Source organism: Rattus norvegicus, chromosome 2 (genome assembly GCF_036323735.1).
Source record: "Rattus norvegicus strain BN/NHsdMcwi chromosome 2, GRCr8, whole genome shotgun sequence".
Taxonomy (NCBI): domain Eukaryota; kingdom Metazoa; phylum Chordata; class Mammalia; order Rodentia; family Muridae; genus Rattus; species Rattus norvegicus.
The window spans coordinates 155688734-155708093 of record NC_086020.1 but is presented as its reverse complement, the minus strand read 5'-3'; the positions used below and the strand labels follow the sequence as shown (position 1 = coordinate 155708093).

Genomic DNA, 19360 nt, shown 5'->3' with positions numbered 1-19360 from the left:
GCCTGACCTGTGGAAAGTCACACACTTACCCACAAACCCACATTCTACATTTGGGGAGTTATTTCTGGATTCCTCCTGTCCCAGACAGGACAAAGCACCTTCTCTGTTACCAACAGAGAGAGCCACTGTGATTTTCAACGTTGTAAAATGATTCAGTGAATACCTTACAATTGTTAGGGACCACAGATGAGACAATAAGGCTGGAAGGATAATGTGCCAAGTGACCACTTTAAAGACTGGGTAGGACAGTGAACATTGGTACTTCTAAGAATAAAAGCAAACAAACACTAAAGTCACTCTACGAGACCCCCATCAGCCTCTTCCAACAAAGAGTAACATTTTTTCAGGTTCCCGAAAGGGCCACATCAGAAAAGGGCCCCCATCATAAACATTTAGGCTAAAGAGAGAACTTTAAGGAGTTTAGAAATAAACCACAGATAATGCTTAACCATGGTGAAGCACTCTGAGACTGAACCTAGGTTAGACAACAAACAGGCCCAAGGTTCTGGCTCTAAGAGCTTTATGGGACAGGTAGGTTCAGCCTTACCCTCTTTAATGGTCACACAGTAGAACATATGATTTTCTTATTCTGTGTTAGGAAAACAACAGTCATATTGAGCAAGCTTTTTAAAATTACACTGTATAGAAGACTGTTATAAGTTTACAGATAAGGAGACTGTTATAAGAATCAGATAAGGAGTATGTGATTCTCCTGCTAAAGTGCTCTTTTCTTTAAGAAAAAAATAGATTTATTTTATGTGTAAGAGTGTTCTGCATGCATGTGTATAGGGGCCCCACCTGCTTGCCTCATAACTGAGAGGCCAGAGGAGGGTTTTGGATTCACTGGAAATAAAGATGCAGATGGTTATGAAACACCATGTGGGTGCTGGAAACTGAACGTGGATCCTCTGGCAAATCAGCATGTGCTCTTAGCCGCTGAGCCATCTCTCCATCCCTCCGGATGCATTTCTTTATACCCTCATAGTGGTGAAATTCCAACTTATAGTAATATATATTTGCCATTACAAAAGATGGTTCCAATAAATTTTGGGTGAGTTTCCACATGAGCATAATGTCTCCATAATCTATTATGACACTTGCTGTCACTTGACTGAACACTTTTATAGTTTTGGCTTCTAAAAAATTAATTATCCCTCTTTCACAAAATTATAGTTAATGTGATTAATGTAGTTATTGAGTGAGATTGTGTAGTCTGGATTGTGGAGACACGGGACTTAGATTTCATCATAATTCTCCACTGAAGCAGTGACAGCGTTCTAAAGTGCTCTGCGTTTGAAGTAAGTTTCGCATATAAAATTGCTCCACAAGGCTTAGTGAAGATCCACCATCTCTAACCCTGGACTCTGACCTCATAGGTAGCAATGAATATCCTAGTAAGATCACCAGTGGAAGGGGAAGCCCTTAGTCCTGCTAAGACTGAACCACCAGTGAAGGTGATTGTTGGGGGGAGGGCGGTAATGGGGGGAGGATGGGGAGGGGTGGGGGAGGGATTAGGGGGATGTTTGCTCGGAAACCGGGAAAGGGAATAACACTTGAAATGTAAATAAGAAATACTCAAGTTAATAAAAAAAAAAAGTCAAGAAATTCAAAGTCAGCCACAGCGATGGATACCTACGATCCCAGCACTCAGACTGAAGCAGGAGTCCCATGAATTTCAGGTCATTTTGGGCGTATAGGTAGACTGATTCTTAAAAGAAAACTAGAAAGAGTAGCCTACAACATGGTTTCATGGGTGCCTTGCAGGTGTGTGGCCCTCAGTTTGTCCCTTTCATTATGGTTGATTTTATGCGGGCGTATGTGTGTCTTCCTTAGGATTTTACTGCTGTGAACAGACACCATGACCAAGGCATGTTGTCTTATAAGGACAATACTTAATTGGGGCTGCTTTACAGGTTCAGAGGTTCAGTCCATTATCATCAAGGCAGAAACATGGCATCATCCAGGCAGCCATGGTGCAGGCAGAGCTGAGAGTTCTACATCTTCATCAGAAGTCTGTTAGTGGAAGACTGACTTTCAGGTAACTAGGGTGAGGGTCTTAAGCCCACACCCACAGTGACACACCTACTTCAACAAGGCCACACCTCCCAACAGAGCTACTCTATGGGCCAAGCATATGCAAACCATGACAATGCATGTGTACATGAGTATTGTGTATACATGTATACAATGTATATGTGTATGTGTATATGTGATACGTATGTATTCATCACACTGATTCTGTCCCTCTGGGGAATGCTGGCTAACACATTATGTAAAGATGGAAGAACAATGTCACAAAGCTGTCCTCTGACCTCCACATGCATGCTCTGGTACATGTGCTCACATACACACACCACCACAGATAATAATTTTTTAAAAAGAATTAAAATGGAGAAGGGCGTCGGCGTGAACCATATAAAGAAACCCAGCTTCTTTGTTAACCATGCCAAGCTGCCCCAGAAGCCCATGTCAAGCTCTGCTAGGTAAAATTTCCGTGTTTCTACTGCCTTGCATGTGAATTCTTAGTTTTCTCATTTCTTATGTAATTTTCTTAATATTTTTCACCTTGTTTTTTAAAATAAAATGAGTATGCAAGAATTGCTTTGAGACTTTTACTAGCACAACTTTATTATCTGGATGAATGTTGTTTGACCATTTATTCTTTTTTTCCTTATAATAATTTCACGTTAGGTTTTTTCACGTTAGATATTTTTATGTGAATTTATTTTTCCTGGATTTTAAAAAGAAAGCTTGATTCAGATAGTATCAACAACCTTGAATATATATATATATATATATATATATATATATATATTTTTTTTTGACAGCTGGGTCTGGAGAGCTGGCTCAGCAGTTAAGAGTACTTGGTACTCTGCACAGGACCCAGTTCTGATTCCCAGAACCCACAAGAGGGCTCACCATTCTCAATAACTCCAATCTCATTGGAGTAGAAATCCTCTTCTGACCATGAAGGGCACCAGCACATATTCATACACATAAAATAATAAAATAAACCTTTTTAAAAACAGCTTTGAGACTGCCAAGGTTGCTCAGGAGATATAAGTGCCTCGCTGCTCAGTCTGATGGTCTAAGTTCAATTTCCAGGATTACGTAGTGAAAAGAGAGTTTGGACTAAAGGACTTGTGCAAATTGGCCCCTGACCTCCATGCACATGCCACAGCGAGTTCACGCCGCAGTCCCGCACATTATAATTTTCTAAAACACGACAGCCTTGGCTCCTGGCTTTGTCTCCTTCCCTGCCTTAGCCTTGACTCTTTTCTCATATTCATTCCTACTGAATTTTGACTTCATTTTGACCGTCATTTCTCCTTAGCGAAAGATCCCAACGTGGAGTAACTAAAAGAGTGGGTCACTTGGAAAATGCCCTGAGATTAAAGCACTTAGGTGCCAGCCAGCCTCCTAGGAGATCCTCTCTGTTTCCTAGCTGTGCTGCGAAACAGCGTTCCTTTCCTTCGTTTGTAAAATAAGAAGAAAAAAAAAAAAAAGCGGAGGAAGAAGAACCTAGAATGCAACAAGGAGGGTTCTCACCTTTCCTGAGAAGGGTGAAAACATGGCTTAGCACCGTATTTTTGAAAGATCAGTAAGTAAAGAATCCGTCCGGGCCTTTTTTTTTTTTTTTTTTTATTAACTTGAGTATTTCTTATATACATTTCAAGTGTTATTCCCTTTCCCGTTTCCGGACAAACATCCCCCTCCCCCCTCCCCTTCCTTATGGGTGTTCCCCTCCCAACCCTCCCCCCATTGCCGCCCCCCCCATAGTCTAGTTCACTGGGGGTTCAGTCTTAGCAGGACCCAGGGCTTCCCCTTCCACTGGTGCTCTTACTAGGATATTCATTGCTACCTATGGGGTCAGAGTCCAGGGTCAGTCCATGTATAGTCTTTAGGTAGTGGCTTAGTCCCTGGAAGCTCTGGTTGCTTGACATTGTTGTACTTTTGGGGTCTCGAGCCCCTTCAAGCTCTTCCAGTTCTTTCTCTGATTCCTTCAACGGGGGACCTATTCTCAGTTCAGTGGTTTGCTGCTGGCATTCGCCTCTGTATTTGCTGTATTCTGGCTGTGTCTCTCAGGAGCGATCTACATCCGGCTCCTGTCGGTCTGCACTTCTTTGCTTCATCCATCTTGTCTAATTGGGTGGCTGTATATGTATGGGCCACATGTGGGGCAGGCTCTGAATGGGTGTTCCTTCAGTCTCTGTTTTAATCTTTGCCTCTCCCTTCCCTGCCAAGGGTATTCTTTTTCCTCATTTAAAGAAGGAGTGAAGCATTCACATTTTGATCATCCGTCTTGAGTTTCGTTTGTTCTAGGGATCTAGGGTAATTCAAGCATTTGGGCTAATAGCCACTTATCAATGAGTGCATACCATGTATGTCTTTCTGTGATTGGGTTAGCTCACTCAGGATGATATTTTCCAGTTCCAACCATTTGCCTACGAATTTCATAAACTCGTTGTTTTTGATAGCTGAGTAATATTCCATTGTGTAGATGTACCACATTTTCTGTATCCATTCCTCTGTTGAAGGGGATCTGGGTTCTTTCCAGTTTCTGGCTATTATAAATAAGGCTGCGATGAACATAGTGGAGCACGTGTCTCTTTTATATGTTGAGGCATCTTTTGGGTATATGCCCAAGAGAGGTATAGCTGGATCCTCAGGCAGTTCAATGTCCAATTTTCTGAGGATCCTCCAGACTGATTTCCAGAATGGTTTTACCAGTCTGCAATCCCACCAACAATGGAGGAGTGTTCCTCTTTCTCCACATCCTCGCCAGCATCTGCGGTCACCCGAGTTTTTGATCTTAGCCATTCTCACTGGTGTGAGGTGAAATCTCAGGGTTGTTTTGATTTGCATTTCCCTTATGACTAAAGATGTTGAACATTTCTTTAGGTGTTTCTCAGCCATTCGGCATTCCTCAGCTGTGAATTCTTTGTTTAGCTCTGAACCCCATTTTTTAATAGGGTTATTTGTTTCCCTGCGGTCTAACTTCTTGAGTTCTTTGTATATTTTGGATATAAGGCCTCTATCTGCTGTAGGATTGGTAAAGATCTTTCCCCAATCTGTTGGTTGCCGTTTTGTCCTAACCACAGTGTCCTTTGCCTTACAGAAGCTTTGCAGTTTTATGAGATCCCATTTGTCGATTCTTGATCTTAGAGCATAAGCCATTGGTGTTTTGTTCAGGAAATTTTTTCCAGTGCGTCCGGGCCTTTTTTAATTAACTCACCTTGAAGTGGTGTGAGCTCACATCAGTTGAGTTCCATGCACCTCACTCAGAAACGTGCTCCACAGGAACCTGGGTCCAGTGCAGAGCACACCTGAGCATTAGCAGCCACAGCTTTAATTTACTCTACCAGCGACCCTCACAATGTCCAAGTTTTTAATAAAAGATCCAAGAGAAAGGGTGGTGGCTTCTAAATACACAGATGCCTTCATGTCTAGTGCTGAGGATGAAGGGTATTTCTCCAAAGTTTTCCCTTTCCTCTTCTACGTGAATCAGAGCTAACATTATTTGCATATAATCAAATCTACTCCCCACGACTGGGAAAGAGGGAATGCAATCTCTTTAGAATCGCTGTGGAAAACAAGTCCGGGGCCTTTACACAGGGTTTTGGCTGGGCATAGCAGTGTATACCTGTGGAGATACCTGCAGAGGGATCAAGGCCAGCCTCAACTACGTAGTTACTTTGAGGCCAGTTTGGGCTACATGAGAGGCTGTCTAAATAAACACAAGAATGAACAAAGTTTCAGTTCTGCCCCGTGCCCTGGAGAGGAGTGGTCTCTTTGGATACTGTGTTACTGTGTTTCCATCAACCTCAGTTGTGTGGAAATGCATAAATAAAAATGAGTAAATAAATGAACAACAACAAAGACCTTGGGAATTTTCATTTTTCATGGCTTAATTTACTATTACAAATCTCTATTGTCTGTAGATAAATGCCTCTTCTCTAACCTGCGGGGTCTTATTTTTTTTTCCTTTTAAAGAGACTTTTGATTAGTTTTAGACATGTAACTACGACGGCAAACAAGCCACTCAAAGGAACAAAAATGGAACCGAGCTGGAGTTGTGGAATCGTAGCTGTATCTCTCGTCACCAGTCTATGACTTATCCGAAAGCGTATGAGTCAAAAGGAGAGTGTAAAAGTAAAAGAAAGTGGCCTTTGGTTGAACCCAGATCAGATTTCTTTTTTCATCTTTGTTCAGTGAATTGGGGGAAATGATGACATTTAAATAATGTACAGGCAGAATAATTCTGTACCTGTTTTCCTATGAGTTCAAGCATTTGTCATACATTGTACATTGTCCCTAAAGGAGAGGGGGCTCAGTAAGGATGCAAACAATTTATTCTGAGTTCAGAGCAAGTGAGGATGTGAACGCTGACTAAGGAGATGCTATGGTTTGGGGAATACCATACCATATGCACGGTGAGCAGTGCAGGGGGACTCTCCATACTATACTTTTACAACTCTGGAACTGTTGCAAAGTTAGAATTGATTTTAATGACTAGGTAAGATCAGAAGAAATCTGTATATAGTGGCACACACTTGCAGTCTCACCATTGGGAGGTGAGGCAAGATCAGGAGTTCAAGGTCATCTGCACCCGCATTCTAAGATCAAAGCTATCTTGGTCTATATGAAACCATGTTTCAATAAAGAAAGCCCATTAGGTCCCTGTTGGAGACTGTCAGCACATACAGCACCTTGAACACAGGTTGACCATAGAAATAAAAAAAAAATGCCTTAAAAGACAAACTGGGGGTGGTGGTGAACACTTTAAATTCCAACACTCAGGGGGGCCAGAGGTAGGAGGATCTCTGAGTTAGAGGCCAGACTAAGTTCCATGACACCTAGGGCTACAAAGAAACCCTGCCTCAAACAAAACAAAACAAAACAAGCAAATGCAAACAAACCCAACAAAAACAGACAAAAAAGACAAGCTGGGGCTTACTATAAGGTCTCACACATATGTGGCCAGGAAAGACCTCACAAAATCTCTACCTAATAAGGACTCACTCCAACAGCAGCAAAGAGTTTAACTTAATCAACTGTCATTTCAAGTGAGGAGGGTCAGTGGGTCAGTGGTATCGCAGCAAGCCAAGACCATTAGAAGGAGAAGACGGCATACGATCGGCAGAGTTGACATTGAGCTATTGCCCATTAGCAGGCAGGGCAACAGTCCCGATTGTGCACTGGTGGCGGATTTGGAGTGGTCTAACCTAGCATAATCTTTCTGAAAGGCAATCAGGTCGAGTGTCTCACACTTTGAAACAACCATGTCCTTTGACACAGCAACTCTACTTCTAGAAATGTATCCTAGAAAGTTAGTGGGGCAAGTACACAACACACACTGACGTCACACTAACGTGTGCATGCTCCTTGTCATAGCAAATTAATCAAAGGCCCAGCAGTAGGAGACTGCTAGATTGATTAGACAAATTATGACTTTTCCACATAGAAGAACCTTCTTTAGCCACTGAAAACTATGAAATTTATTGACAGGGAGAAACATCACCAAATGAAAAGGCAGGTTGCCAAATGGTGTACAATATGACACTGTTTATAGTGCTTACTTACATTTAAAATAGAGACACTAGGGGCTGGGGATTTAGCTCAGTGGTAGAAAGCGCAAGGCCCTGGGTTCGGTCCCCAGCTCTGAAAAAAAGAAAAGAAAAAAAAAAATAGAGACACTATATGGGCATTCTCTTTACAAATGAAAGCAATGCATGAGGGGAAGTTGTAATAATTTCAAAAGATTAGACACTACACCGTACCAGGCAATAAACATTTGCTACAACCAGTATAAAATGAAAATGGGGAGATCTTGTTCAAAACCTAAGAGTTTCAAGATGGTTGACAGAAGAATTTAAACTAAGCATAGGGTCTTAGGGCACTGTATGGGTCACGTGTTCATAAAGTCAACTCTGAGAACACATACAGATGCGTGTTATGCTATACTATATGTCATTACATATCACACTACACAGAACCCAGTGAGATGCACATTACACTAAGTGGTTGTATATGGGGTGGGGATGGGAAAGTATATGTCTCTTTCCCTTCCCTTCTGTTTTCTTATTTCAGGGGTTGTGACAAAGGCAATACATTTTGTAATATAGGCAGCACAGAGTATATTTAAAGTGTCCCTACAAGAAGTAGCACATGGGGGTACTGAAATTCATTATCTGCCAGTGTACCCTATGATCACTCCAAAGGAGCTCCTCCAAGACTCCCGGGATGAGGAAGTCAGAGGTCGGTGGCTCCTCAGAGAGATTTCTGCTAAGTGCGGTCATCCCAGAGTTTCAGACGTTGGGACAAAAGGATCACCATGAGTTTGGGCTACAGAGTGAGTTCCAGGACAGCTTGGACCACAGTGTGAGACTCTGTCTCAAAAACAAACCGATAAAAGGAGGTCTGGATAGATAACCCAGTTGACACAATGCTTATCTAATATGTATAACAGCATCACAATATAACCTTGGCTGACCTGGGATTCACTATGTAGACTTGGTTAGCCTTGAACTCACAGAGACATGCCTACCTTTGCCTCCCAAGTGTGGTGATTAAAGGCTGGATTAAAGGTATGTACCACTATTCCTTGCCAAATACTTTCAAAGATTTTCACATACCACTGCCTATTAAGAGATACAAATACAGGGTAAATTTTCCTTCTTTTCATACAGGGGGAAAAAAGGTAGATTTGGTGGCACATTTAAAATCTCAGAAGTCTGGAAGCTGAACCAGGAGAATTGCTGCTTCTAGGTCAGCCTGGGTTACATAGAGGGATCCTTCTTAAAACAAGCAAACTAAAAAATGAATTTCTTTAGAAATTAAACTGTTCTTACATATCACATGGGTATTGATATTTTCCCACTGCTCTCAATGGTTCTAATATCCTCAAATTTAGCCAAATAGAAGTATTGCTAGTTATTAGTTTGTTTGATCACGCCCTCCAAGTTAAGTGTGCCCTCCAAGTTAAAAGTGTGCCCTCAGGGGTTGGGGATTTAGCTCAGTGGTAGAGCGCTTGCCTAGGAAGCGCAAGGCCCTGGGTTCGGTCCCCAGCTCTGAAAAAAAGAACCAAAAAAAAAAAAAAAGTGTGCCCTCCAGTGCTCCTATTTATAAGGAGAACTAGAATCCTGGGAACTCTGGTTTGGGATCAGTATAGTAAGTAGCCTATGTTCTGCCATGAAGAACACCAAGGTTTGACTAGACAGATCTCAAGGTTGTAGCCAGAATACAAAAAGACAAGACATTCTCCCGTTTATTGATTCCAAATAAGCTGCTCTAACGCTTCCCAGGTTCGTACCCTGAGTTATATGGTTAGCAACCTTTTACAGGTTCTAGTGAGTGTTAGAATAAGCATTTAAATGTGTGATCGAGTGTTAAATATTTAACAAAATTTTCTCTGAAGTCTATCATAAGGTGACCTGCGGTGACCAAGTCTATGCAGTACACCAGGGGCTCCAGCCCTTTGCCTTGGAGAGCTCAGAGGTTTGTGTAACACGGGATGAAGTATAAATGGAGTGCTGGTAAATCCTATGAGGTGTGGATTTCAAGACTAATTCATGTGCTTTGAAAGCGTTCAGTCTCACATTATTTTTAATTTTTATTTGAGAATTATATGTGTATACAGAGTACCACACCACGCACAGGGAGTCTATGCTCAGTCATAGAGGCAAAAATTAACAAATGCCATAAACTACTGTGTTATCTCTGTGTGACTCTCTAAAGCAGCGACCTGCTGCAGGACACCGGTGTGTCTTCACTGACACTATTGGAGCCGCTCATCTCAAGAGAATTTTTACTAGGCTGGTTGGTTTTTACTATTCTCAATTTCAAAACAGAATGTATAATGCAGTTGCAAAACATTTCTGGAGATGGGGAACTATCACATTAACACACACACACACACACACACACACACACACACTGGCAGTGAAAGAGAGAGAGACAGAGACAGAATCAGAAAGACAGAGACAGTTAATATGTTTATTCTTTTCATTTCCACAGACATTTGTTTTTTTCCTTAAGATTTATAACATTCTTTTTAAAAACAAAAAACAAACAAACAAACAAACAAAATCCCTGTGTAGCCCTCCCTGAAACTCACTATGGAGACCAGTCTAGCCTGGAACTCATAGAAATCTACCTACTGCTGCCCTCAAAGTGCTGGGATTAAAGGCATGCACCACCATGTCCAGCTGTGACATTTTCTTTCAAATAATTATATCAAACACCACACAAGTGTTTGACTGGTTGGGTGGTGTGTGTGTGTGTGTGTGTGTGTGTGTGTGTGTGTGTGTGTGTGTGTCTGCATGTGTGTGGTGTGTGTGTGGTGTGTGTGTCTGTCTGTGTGTGTGTGTGTGCCTGTGTGTGTGGTGTGTGTGTGTGCATGTGTGTGTCTGTCTGTGTGTCTATGTGTGTGTGTATGTATGTGTGTGTCTGTATGTCTGTGTGCGTGTGTGGTATGTGTGTATGTGTGTGTGTCTGAGTGTCTGTGTGTGTATGTGTGTGTCTCTGTGTGGTGTGTGTGTATGTGTGTGTCTGTGTGTGTGGTGTGTGTGTGTGCATGTGTGTGTGTCTGTGTGTGTGGTGTGTATGTGTGCATGTGTGTGTCTGTGTGTGTGTCTGTGTGTCTGTGTGTGTGGTGTGTATATGTATGTTTGTGTGTCTGTGTGTGTGGTGTGTGTGTCTGTGTGTTTATGTCTGTGTGTTTATGTGTGTGTGGTGTGTGTGTGTGTCTGTGTGTCTGTGTGTGTGTGGTGTGTGTGTCTGTGTGTGTCTGTGTCTGTGTGTGTGGTGTGTGTGTCTGTGTCTGTGTCTGTGTGTGTGGTGTGTGTGTCTGTGTCTGTGTGTATGGTGTGTGTGTGCACGTGTGTCTGTCTGTGTGTGTGTGGTGTGTGTGTGTCTCTGTGTGTGTGGTGTGTGTCACTGTGGATGGAACTCAGGGCTTCATACATGCTGCCTACTGAGCTGTCCCCAGCCACTTGTTATTCTACTTTCCATTTTGAGACATAGTCTCCTAAGTGACCCAGGATGGCCTTGAACCTTCTCCATCCATTTGCCTTAGTGCTCCCAAGAACCTGTAATTATAGATCTACGTTGCCTGGCCTTGGCTGTCATTTTCTAACATATCTGAACATCTCAAGGTATTTTGAGGTTGAAAAGCCCAGTTGAAGAGAATGCTGGAGGAAAGACTGAGCACAGAGCAGGAGAATGAACTCTCTAGGTAATAGTCATCCTCTCCTCCTGCCATCATAAATAAGAAACGGCCCTTCCGACTTTACCAGTGAGGGCAGGAGGTAGTAGCACTGGGTGGGAATGGACAGGCAGCTGAATGGAGGACTTGATGAGAACACTAGTTAGTCCATATGCTTTGCTATTAAGCATAGGAATTGGGAGAATGGGATAAAGAATCTGGGATATCTAATGTTTTCAGCTGAAGAACCAAAGTGTCACCTTTAGCAGAGTTGATAAAGGGTTGCGTGTACAATACTTGGGGGTTTTCCTTCATTGATTTGACCGAAAAGCAATCTCCCTGAACAGGACAACTAAAAATAGAGGCGCTAAATCTGCATTTCTGTCTTGTTTGTTGGTGTGAGAGATGATTGGTTACAAACCTAAGTCCAGGGCAAGAGTCCCGGCTAAATCTTCAGGGTGAAGTCTGAGAACCACACTTGAAGAAGGAAACCCCAATGGCTGGCAGAGGGGTTGGCATTTAGGAGCAGAGGAACAGTCATGAAGACACATCCTCCCGACTCTTCTAGATTGACCAGAACTGAACAGCCCTGAGTCCTCAAAGAGGTAGAAAAGCAGTAGGTGCCAAGTGCATAAGATTTGAACTAAGAAAAGTAAACTACACTTTACTGGGAGCCAATCCTTGTGAAGAAGACACAAAGAGAGTGTCGCTTGAGGAAACTCAAGAGAAAGAACAGAGGAGACAAAAACAAATGCAGAAAAATACAACATAAATCCATTCAGCAATATGAAACTGGTTTTTTCTAACTTGAAGATTTCAGTCCTCAGAACACTGGCTGTTTGGCAACGTTTTTGAGTTAGAGCTATGTACCACGGTGTGCCTGTATGTTATTTTGCATAACACATGATCCATCACTATGGTGTGATGCCCTTAGTTGAAATTTTTTTCATTAAGGTTGAAACAATCTTAAAATTGGTTGTCATGCCAGATCTGATAGACCTCAAAGCTGCCCCAGGAGGGAGGACACCTGATTTTATTCAGTTCAGACTTTCTAAAACAGAAAGCTTGGGGAAGGGTCCACCAACGTGGCACTTATGCCTCCTCCCAGGGGATTTTCATGTACTGAGGTTTGAGGAGTTTTGTCTCATACATTTCAGAACTAGATTTGAGAGATCCAGCTGAGATCCATGTTTGAAGCCAGAGTGACGCCAGGTTCCTCTACCAGGAGTGTGATGTTTAGGGCTCCAGCACTTACTGGTGGTGTGAGGCTCAGCAGGTCACCTCGCCACACTATACCTTAGGCTTCTCATACAGGAAGTGGAAATAAGACATCCCTTCAAACTGAACTTTGAATGCACACATTCACGACCTTCCTGGGACCAGCTCAGTGCCTGCTCCTCTAACATTCATTGTGTGACTTCAATCAATTACTGCACCTCTCTATGGTTCAATTTTCTAATTTGCAAGGTGGATACAATTACTTCATAGGATCATTGTAGGAAGTCAATGCATTTATACTGCTAGGTGTAGTGACTCACTCCTACCATCTACGCACTAGAGAGGTGGAGGCAGGAGAATTAGGAACTCAAGGCTACTCTTGGCTATACAGCAAGCCAGAGGCCAGCTTAATCTAAACTGAGCGACCCTAAACAGAGGTCTTATAGATACATGAGGGTTATAACCCTACACTCAGGAAGCTGAAACAGGATTACAAATTATAGGAAACTTTAGTTACATAGTAAGAACCTGTCCATAAAAAAATGGCTGTCACATAATGTTGGATTAGTGCTATAAGAGTAAGCACACAAATAATTAAAATATCTCACATAAACAAAATACCCAGACCTAGATTGCAATAGCTCAGTATCTAGTAACATCATTATTGTGGTTATAGAAAGCTTTGCAACCTACTGTCTTTTCAGGCTTCTAAATAGCCTCTTTGGATTATATCAAAATCAATTTCAAGAAGAGACTTATTAATTTTTATTGAATATGTATGACTGTTTGCCTGTGTGTGTGTGTGTGTGTGTGTGTGTGTGTGTGTGTGTGTGTACCACATGCATGCAGTGCCCTTGGAGGTCAGAGGGCATGTTAGACCTCCTGGAGCTGGAGTTAAAGATAATAGTGAACCATCCAACCTGAATGCCGGGAACTGAACTCCAGTCCTCTCCAAGAGCAGCAAGTGTTCCTCTTATCTACTGAGCCATCTCTCCAGTCCTACATGCCTTATTTTGATAGACAGTTATATAAGGCACTGCCATTGGAAGTGTGGAATAAAAAGAAGCAAATCACCTAGTACCTTTTTGTTGTAATTCTTATGAATTTGTAATTATTTAAAATTTTAAAAAGTTTCAAAAATCAGGGCAGGGAGCTTGTCTGAAGTGGGAGGCATTAGGAGGAGGGTTAAGCCTAAATCCAATTCAATTTTTTCTTTGATTAAATAGTCAAAACTAATTTTGAGTAATAAGCTATCCTGGTGTGGAGGCTTATACAAGCAATGGCAGCCCTGGAAAGGCAGAAGTAGGAGAATCCAGAATTCAAGTCCAGCTTTGTCTCCATAAAAAGACTGAGGCCAGTCTGGACTGCATGCATTGCTAGGCCAACAAACAAAATCCTGGCAGTTTCTCCTCCCTCAATTGAATTAATATCAATTTCAAAATAAACAGCCATTTTCTTCAGACCCCCCAAGTCATAAGTCAGAAGCTTCTAGGAATAAAATGACATGAAGTCCCCTAGGCCCAGTCAACACACTCCCCTACCCCCCCCCCAGAGAAAATACAAGATGCCACTATATTATCCCATTTTCTGCTACTGTAACAAAATATTTTAGCCTGGCTTCTTCCTAAAGGAAAGAGGTCTCATGGTTTTGGAGCCATTCAAATGCACTATACTGATTCTGGTAAACTTTCCTCCCACTATGACCGATGGAATCAGTGATGGAGCGATGGAGGTGTGAGAGGAAGATCTTACGGTTAGACAGTAAATGAAACAAAATTGTCTAGTCGGGCTTGTCCTTTTTATAACAACTCTCTCTTGTGAAGTACAAAGGGTCTCCCAAGAACTCTCTTCATCTTTTCTTAGGAAAATTCCTCTGAGAGAGGGAACCATGGTTCATTACATGATCACTGACATAGTACACACAAACTATAGTGGCTGACTATGATTTGGTGTTTTTCTCTCTTCAAAAAACCAGCGCAACTGTAACGAATATAAACTATAATTTAGTAAGATCTAGCAATGGATTCTTCCCTTTACTTAATAATACTATGTGCCATTCTTGTTTTGCTCAAATAATCACAAACCCTTAGGACAACCCACCCCCCCTCTCTCCTCTTTACACCAAAATTTTCTTATCCTAAACCCACCCTTCCCTTCTTTCATTTTATTTTTGAAACAGGCTCTTGCTCTGTAACCTAGTCTCACAGAGAGCTCAGACTCATATATTTCCAAGTGCTGACATCACAGGTATGGTTTACCACACTTAGATCTCATGTGTTTTCTTTCAGACACAGGATCTCTCAAGTGTCTGCAGACTGGCTTCAGAATTCTGGAGCTTACTGTCCAAGTCTCCTACATCTGGGGACTATAGCATACACAACTATTAACTGGTTTAGTTATATTTTAAAATATACTAGTGCCCAGCATGTAAATCCAGTATTATTTCAACTAAATCAATCTTTGGAGTATAAAAATATATGAGGGAGAGAGTCCCCAAGTATGGGACCTGAGTTAGTTCCACAGCAAAGCCAGTGCAGGCGTCTATGCTTGATCCCAGCACTGGGAGGCCAGCACTGGGAGGTGGAGGCAAGTGGACAAGGCAGTTCATCTTAGATGATGAGCTTCTGGTTCAGTGAGAAACCTTGTCTCAGGGCCATAGGGTGGAGAGTAGTAACGATGTGAGACCTCATTTTTTTTAAAGATTTATTTATTATATATAGTACACAGTAGCTGTCTTCAGACACTCCAGAAGAGAGCATTAGCTCTCATTACTCATTGGTTGTGAGTCACCAGGTGGTTGCTGGGATTTGAACTCAGGACCTATAGAAGAGCAGTCAGTGCTCTTAACCACTGAGCCACCTCTCCAGCCCAATGTGGGACCTCTTTCTCTGTCCTCATTTGCACAAAGATGTGTATACCGAAATATGTCTACATACCACCCACACAAAATGAACTTCGTCTGAATTTTAAGTTCTGAATTCAACTTACATTCAAATTAACCTTTGGTGTGAATTACTTCCAAAGAGTTTGTTTGCCAAGGCCAGCAGAAAGTATGCAAAATACCAAAGACTATTTGAAAGGCATTACTCTGTATCTAAAGGGTTTAGTTTCCACCATTCCTCCCATTATAACTAATCTTCAAGAGACTCCTATCCTGTGGTTCTCTTTATCCCTCATTCCCGAAAGAACTTTATCCTGTCTAATCCATTGTCTTTGTATTATACTTTTAAAAAAACACCCTCCTTTGACTTTAAACGTGTTTATGAAATATTTGCACCCTAAACGTTCATTTCTGCCCAAACAAAATATGCCAGAAAGAACCAGAAGCCAAAAGTTCCCAAGGGGTTTTGTAATAGGGTCTTTTGCAAAGTTCAAACACATTTAGCTTCCTCGTTCCTTCTGACTCCGAATTGCCACTGCTTCAGAAAATCACACACATTTGAGGAACTAATATTTGGTAAATGAACACAAATTCGTTTGTTTGTTTGTTTGTTTGTTTGTTTGTTTTTAGACAGAGTATTATGATGTAGCTCAGGTTGGCCTCAAACTCATATTCACCTGCCTTTGCTAGGTTTAAAGTATGGACCACCATGCTCAGCTTAAATATAATTTTGAAAGCATTTCCTCACTCTTTTCTGAACCTCGAGCCTCCAGCATAATTAGCCCCTTCTAATGAGTTGTAGCTCTATTTTTTATCTTGACATGAATGCGGGAGAGGAGAGGGGGAGTATCACTAAACTGCTCAGAGTGGCTTTGGACTCTTGGTCTGGCTGGCCTTGCTCTTGGGATACTTCTTTAACTGCTCCTCCTCACGCCCAGTAGCTAAGATTACAAACCGCGTCACCAGTCCGGAGCTCTTCTGAAAAATTTGAGAGGCTTTTTTGTATCTGTTTTACTTCCGCCTTTGGTTACAATGTTCCTGGTTAAGAGGTATCTTTGGGATTAACTTCCTTTATCAAGAGTCACAATGTTGCATTTGCTATGTCAAGGATCATAGTCGTCATTCTCTATAAATTAATACTTTGTGATCAAGCAGTTTAATTTTCCAAGAGAAACTGGCCAAAAAGGCAATTAGTTTCTACCTGTTGCAGGAACTTGGTCAGAGGCCCCTTTCCTTTTCCTACCCGGTCCCTCTAGTTTTCCCTTCAGTTTTCTGAATGCACATCGCCCTAGCCAGTCCTAGTCCCGATGCCTAGCCCTAGGATGGTTCGCAGTTCCCTGGACAGGACTCAGGGTTTAGGACTCGGAATGGAGCTTAGACACACCTCTTTGCCTTCCAAAGTGAATGAAGCGCTCAAGTAACACCGGAGGAGAAAAGAACGAAGTTCAGAACCCCAGTACCCAAGGCTACCCGGACAATCGTACCACCATAACCAGGACCACTATACCCTCCCCAGGACCACCCTCTCCCGGGTCTGCTTCTCTTTGGCTGCCTCCGGTTTCTCCCTTGGCGCGCGGCCCCTCCCCTCCCAAGCCTCTGCGCCCCGGCCCTTTCCTGCCCCAGACTCTCCCTTCCCCTTTCCTTTCGCTCTTCCGCCCCCGCTCTCCATCGCCCCTTTTGATTGGCCAAGCACGCCGGAGCCCGGCCGGCCAATAGGCGGACCGGGTTGGCGACGATGGGCGTGGCCGCAAAGCCGGGCCCTCAGATCGAGGCTGCCTCCCCCTCTCAGCCGGCAGCACATTCCGCCGCCGTTGCCGCCGCCGGCCCCGCAGTCGTCTTCGCCAGAGCTGCTGTGGTACCCGGGCTCAGGGCAGGCGAGGGCAGCCAAGGAGCGGAGGCCGGGGAGGCCGGGCGAGAGGAAGGGAGCGGACGGGCGGGCGGCGCAGGCGGCGGCCGGCTTCCTGGGAGCGTCGGTGCGGCGCGGTGGTTGGGGCGGATCCCGCGGGGCCCGGGCGGGGGGGGAGAGTCGCCGGCCCGGCCATGGCGGACAACGAGAAATTGGACAACCAACGGCTCAAGAATTTTAAGAACAAAGGCCGCGACTTGGAGGTACAGTGGGGTCTGCGGCCTCCGGCCCCGGCGGGACGCGGGGTTCGTACGGAGTCGGGCGGGCGCGGCGGCCGGCATGGCGCTGGGCGGGCGGGCGAGCGGCCGTGACGCGGGCGCCGCGCCGGGAAGTTTGTGCCGGGCCTGCTCCGCCTCCGCCGGCGACAGCGCCCGGGCCCGCCGGGTGCGGCCTAGGCCTGTTCTGCCGAGCCGGCCAGACACGAGTGCGGGCGGCCGGAATATCGGCTGCGGCGGAGGCCCAGCAGCGGCGGAAGCTCCGGCTCTGCTCCGGCCCCGACGCCAAGCGTCGCGGGCGGAGGGCGATGGGGGAGCGAGCGGCGACCTCGTAACTTCTCAGGGCCTAAGACGCTTCCACGTTCAGGAGGTTTTTCTAATCACCCCGACTCTGGTTTTACTCCAACGTCCAAACTACAGGAGTCAACTTCTCCGCTGGAAAGAAAAAAAAAAAGCACCCCCGCCTCTCGCGGGGGTCCTGGTGATGCTAGCAGTGCCTTCCAGCGGCCTGGGTTTCACTCTGGTCCTAGCTGATTCAAGATGTAGCTCACGATGTGCCCTTTTCCAGTCAAAGGATCGCCTATCCCCAACCCCTTATTTGAGCCTGTCCACAGATCTTTTTACTCCTCTCGGAGAAGAGATCACCAGTTTGCATTCTTACATAGAAAGCCCAAAGGGTTATTCAAAGCTGTCATCCTCTAGTCTTCAGTATTCTTTCCCTCCACCTCCTGGTGGTGATGGCAGTGAGGAATCGGGTAGGCTGTGGACTGACACCATCACGTATTATTTTAAAAGGGAAAAGAAGGCTTCGTTGTCATAGACACAGCTACTTCCAAGGTTCGATGTATTAAACACACAGTTTCTTTCCATTGTGACTTTTTTTTTAAACATAGGGAATTATTTTTTAAAACACAAGGCGTTCTAAGCTTAGAGTTTAGCTTCTTATCCCCATGTGTTCTTGTAACTGATCTTCAGACTGCTGTGGTCCGTTTCTGAACTTGAGCATTTGCGGGCTAGAGATGGCAACTTTTGTTTACTTTTCCCAATGCCATTCAGTCTTTTAATGTAGTTTGCACTGTTTTAGCTTATTGCAGTAGTTAGAACTGTATGTTCCAGGGTGTGTGTTCCCAGAGCTCGTTTGACGGTTAATGAAGCTTTGTGATCATTTTTTATAGTGAAAGAAATTTTTAAAATAATTTTTTTGGATTTATTTTATGTATAGGGGTGTTTTGTCCGGATGTGTGTGTGTGCATCCATGTGTGTGCCTGGTGTCCAAGGAGGCCAGAGGACAGTGGCCCATCCCCTGGAAGTGGAGTTACAGCCAATTGTGAGCTGCTATGTGGGTGCTTAGAACTGAACCACTGAACCATTTCTTCAGCTCCCAAATTTAATATTTTTATTGGAGTAATTTATATGTAACAGAAGCCAACTTTTTAAATGTATAATTCATAGTTGTCATTAAATTTGTATGTTGAACAATGCTGATTTATTTTTACTAATAAAAATATTTAGAATGGGAAAATCACAAGTTAGGAAATATAAAACTGATAAATACTGCAAAGTTAGAAATTTCAGAAAAATATCAGGTAGCCAACCAATCTAATTCTTTTGCTTCCTATTTCTAACAGGTTCCTTGAAATGTGATTTACATGCTATACAATTCACCCAGATAAAGTGTTTGGGTTTTTTTTTTAAAGATTTATTTATTGTATGTATGAGTGCACTGTCACTGTCTTCAGACACTCCAGAAGAGGGCATCTGATTCCATTACACATGGTTGTGAGCCACCATGTGGTTGCTGGGAATTGAACTCAGGGCCTTTGGAAGAGCACAGTGCTCTTAACTGCTGACCCATCTCTCCAGTCCATAAAGTCGTTTTTAATGTGTTTAAATAGTTGCACAATCAACACCTAAGTCAAATCTCCAAATATTTA

The 19360-nt window shown here is 43.4% G+C and overlaps 1 protein-coding gene across 3 annotated transcripts in view; it reads left to right on the top strand.

Moving 5' to 3' along the window:
* The first annotated feature begins 17037 nt into the window (after positions 1-17037).
* The window catches only part of Kpna4 (karyopherin subunit alpha 4), a 55378-nt gene continuing 53055 nt past the window's right edge, over positions 17038-19360 (top strand). For 2 of the 3 annotated variants that reach the window (XR_010063626.1, XM_039102632.2), the window contains exon 1: positions 17038-17414. Coding sequence is in view for 2 of the 3 variants with exons in the window: in XM_039102632.2 (XP_038958560.1) it covers positions 17346-17414 (69 nt within the window). In the remaining variant the exon portion in view is untranslated. The remainder of the gene's footprint in view (positions 17415-19360) is intronic. The other variant, NM_001014793.1, reaches the window with a different exon arrangement.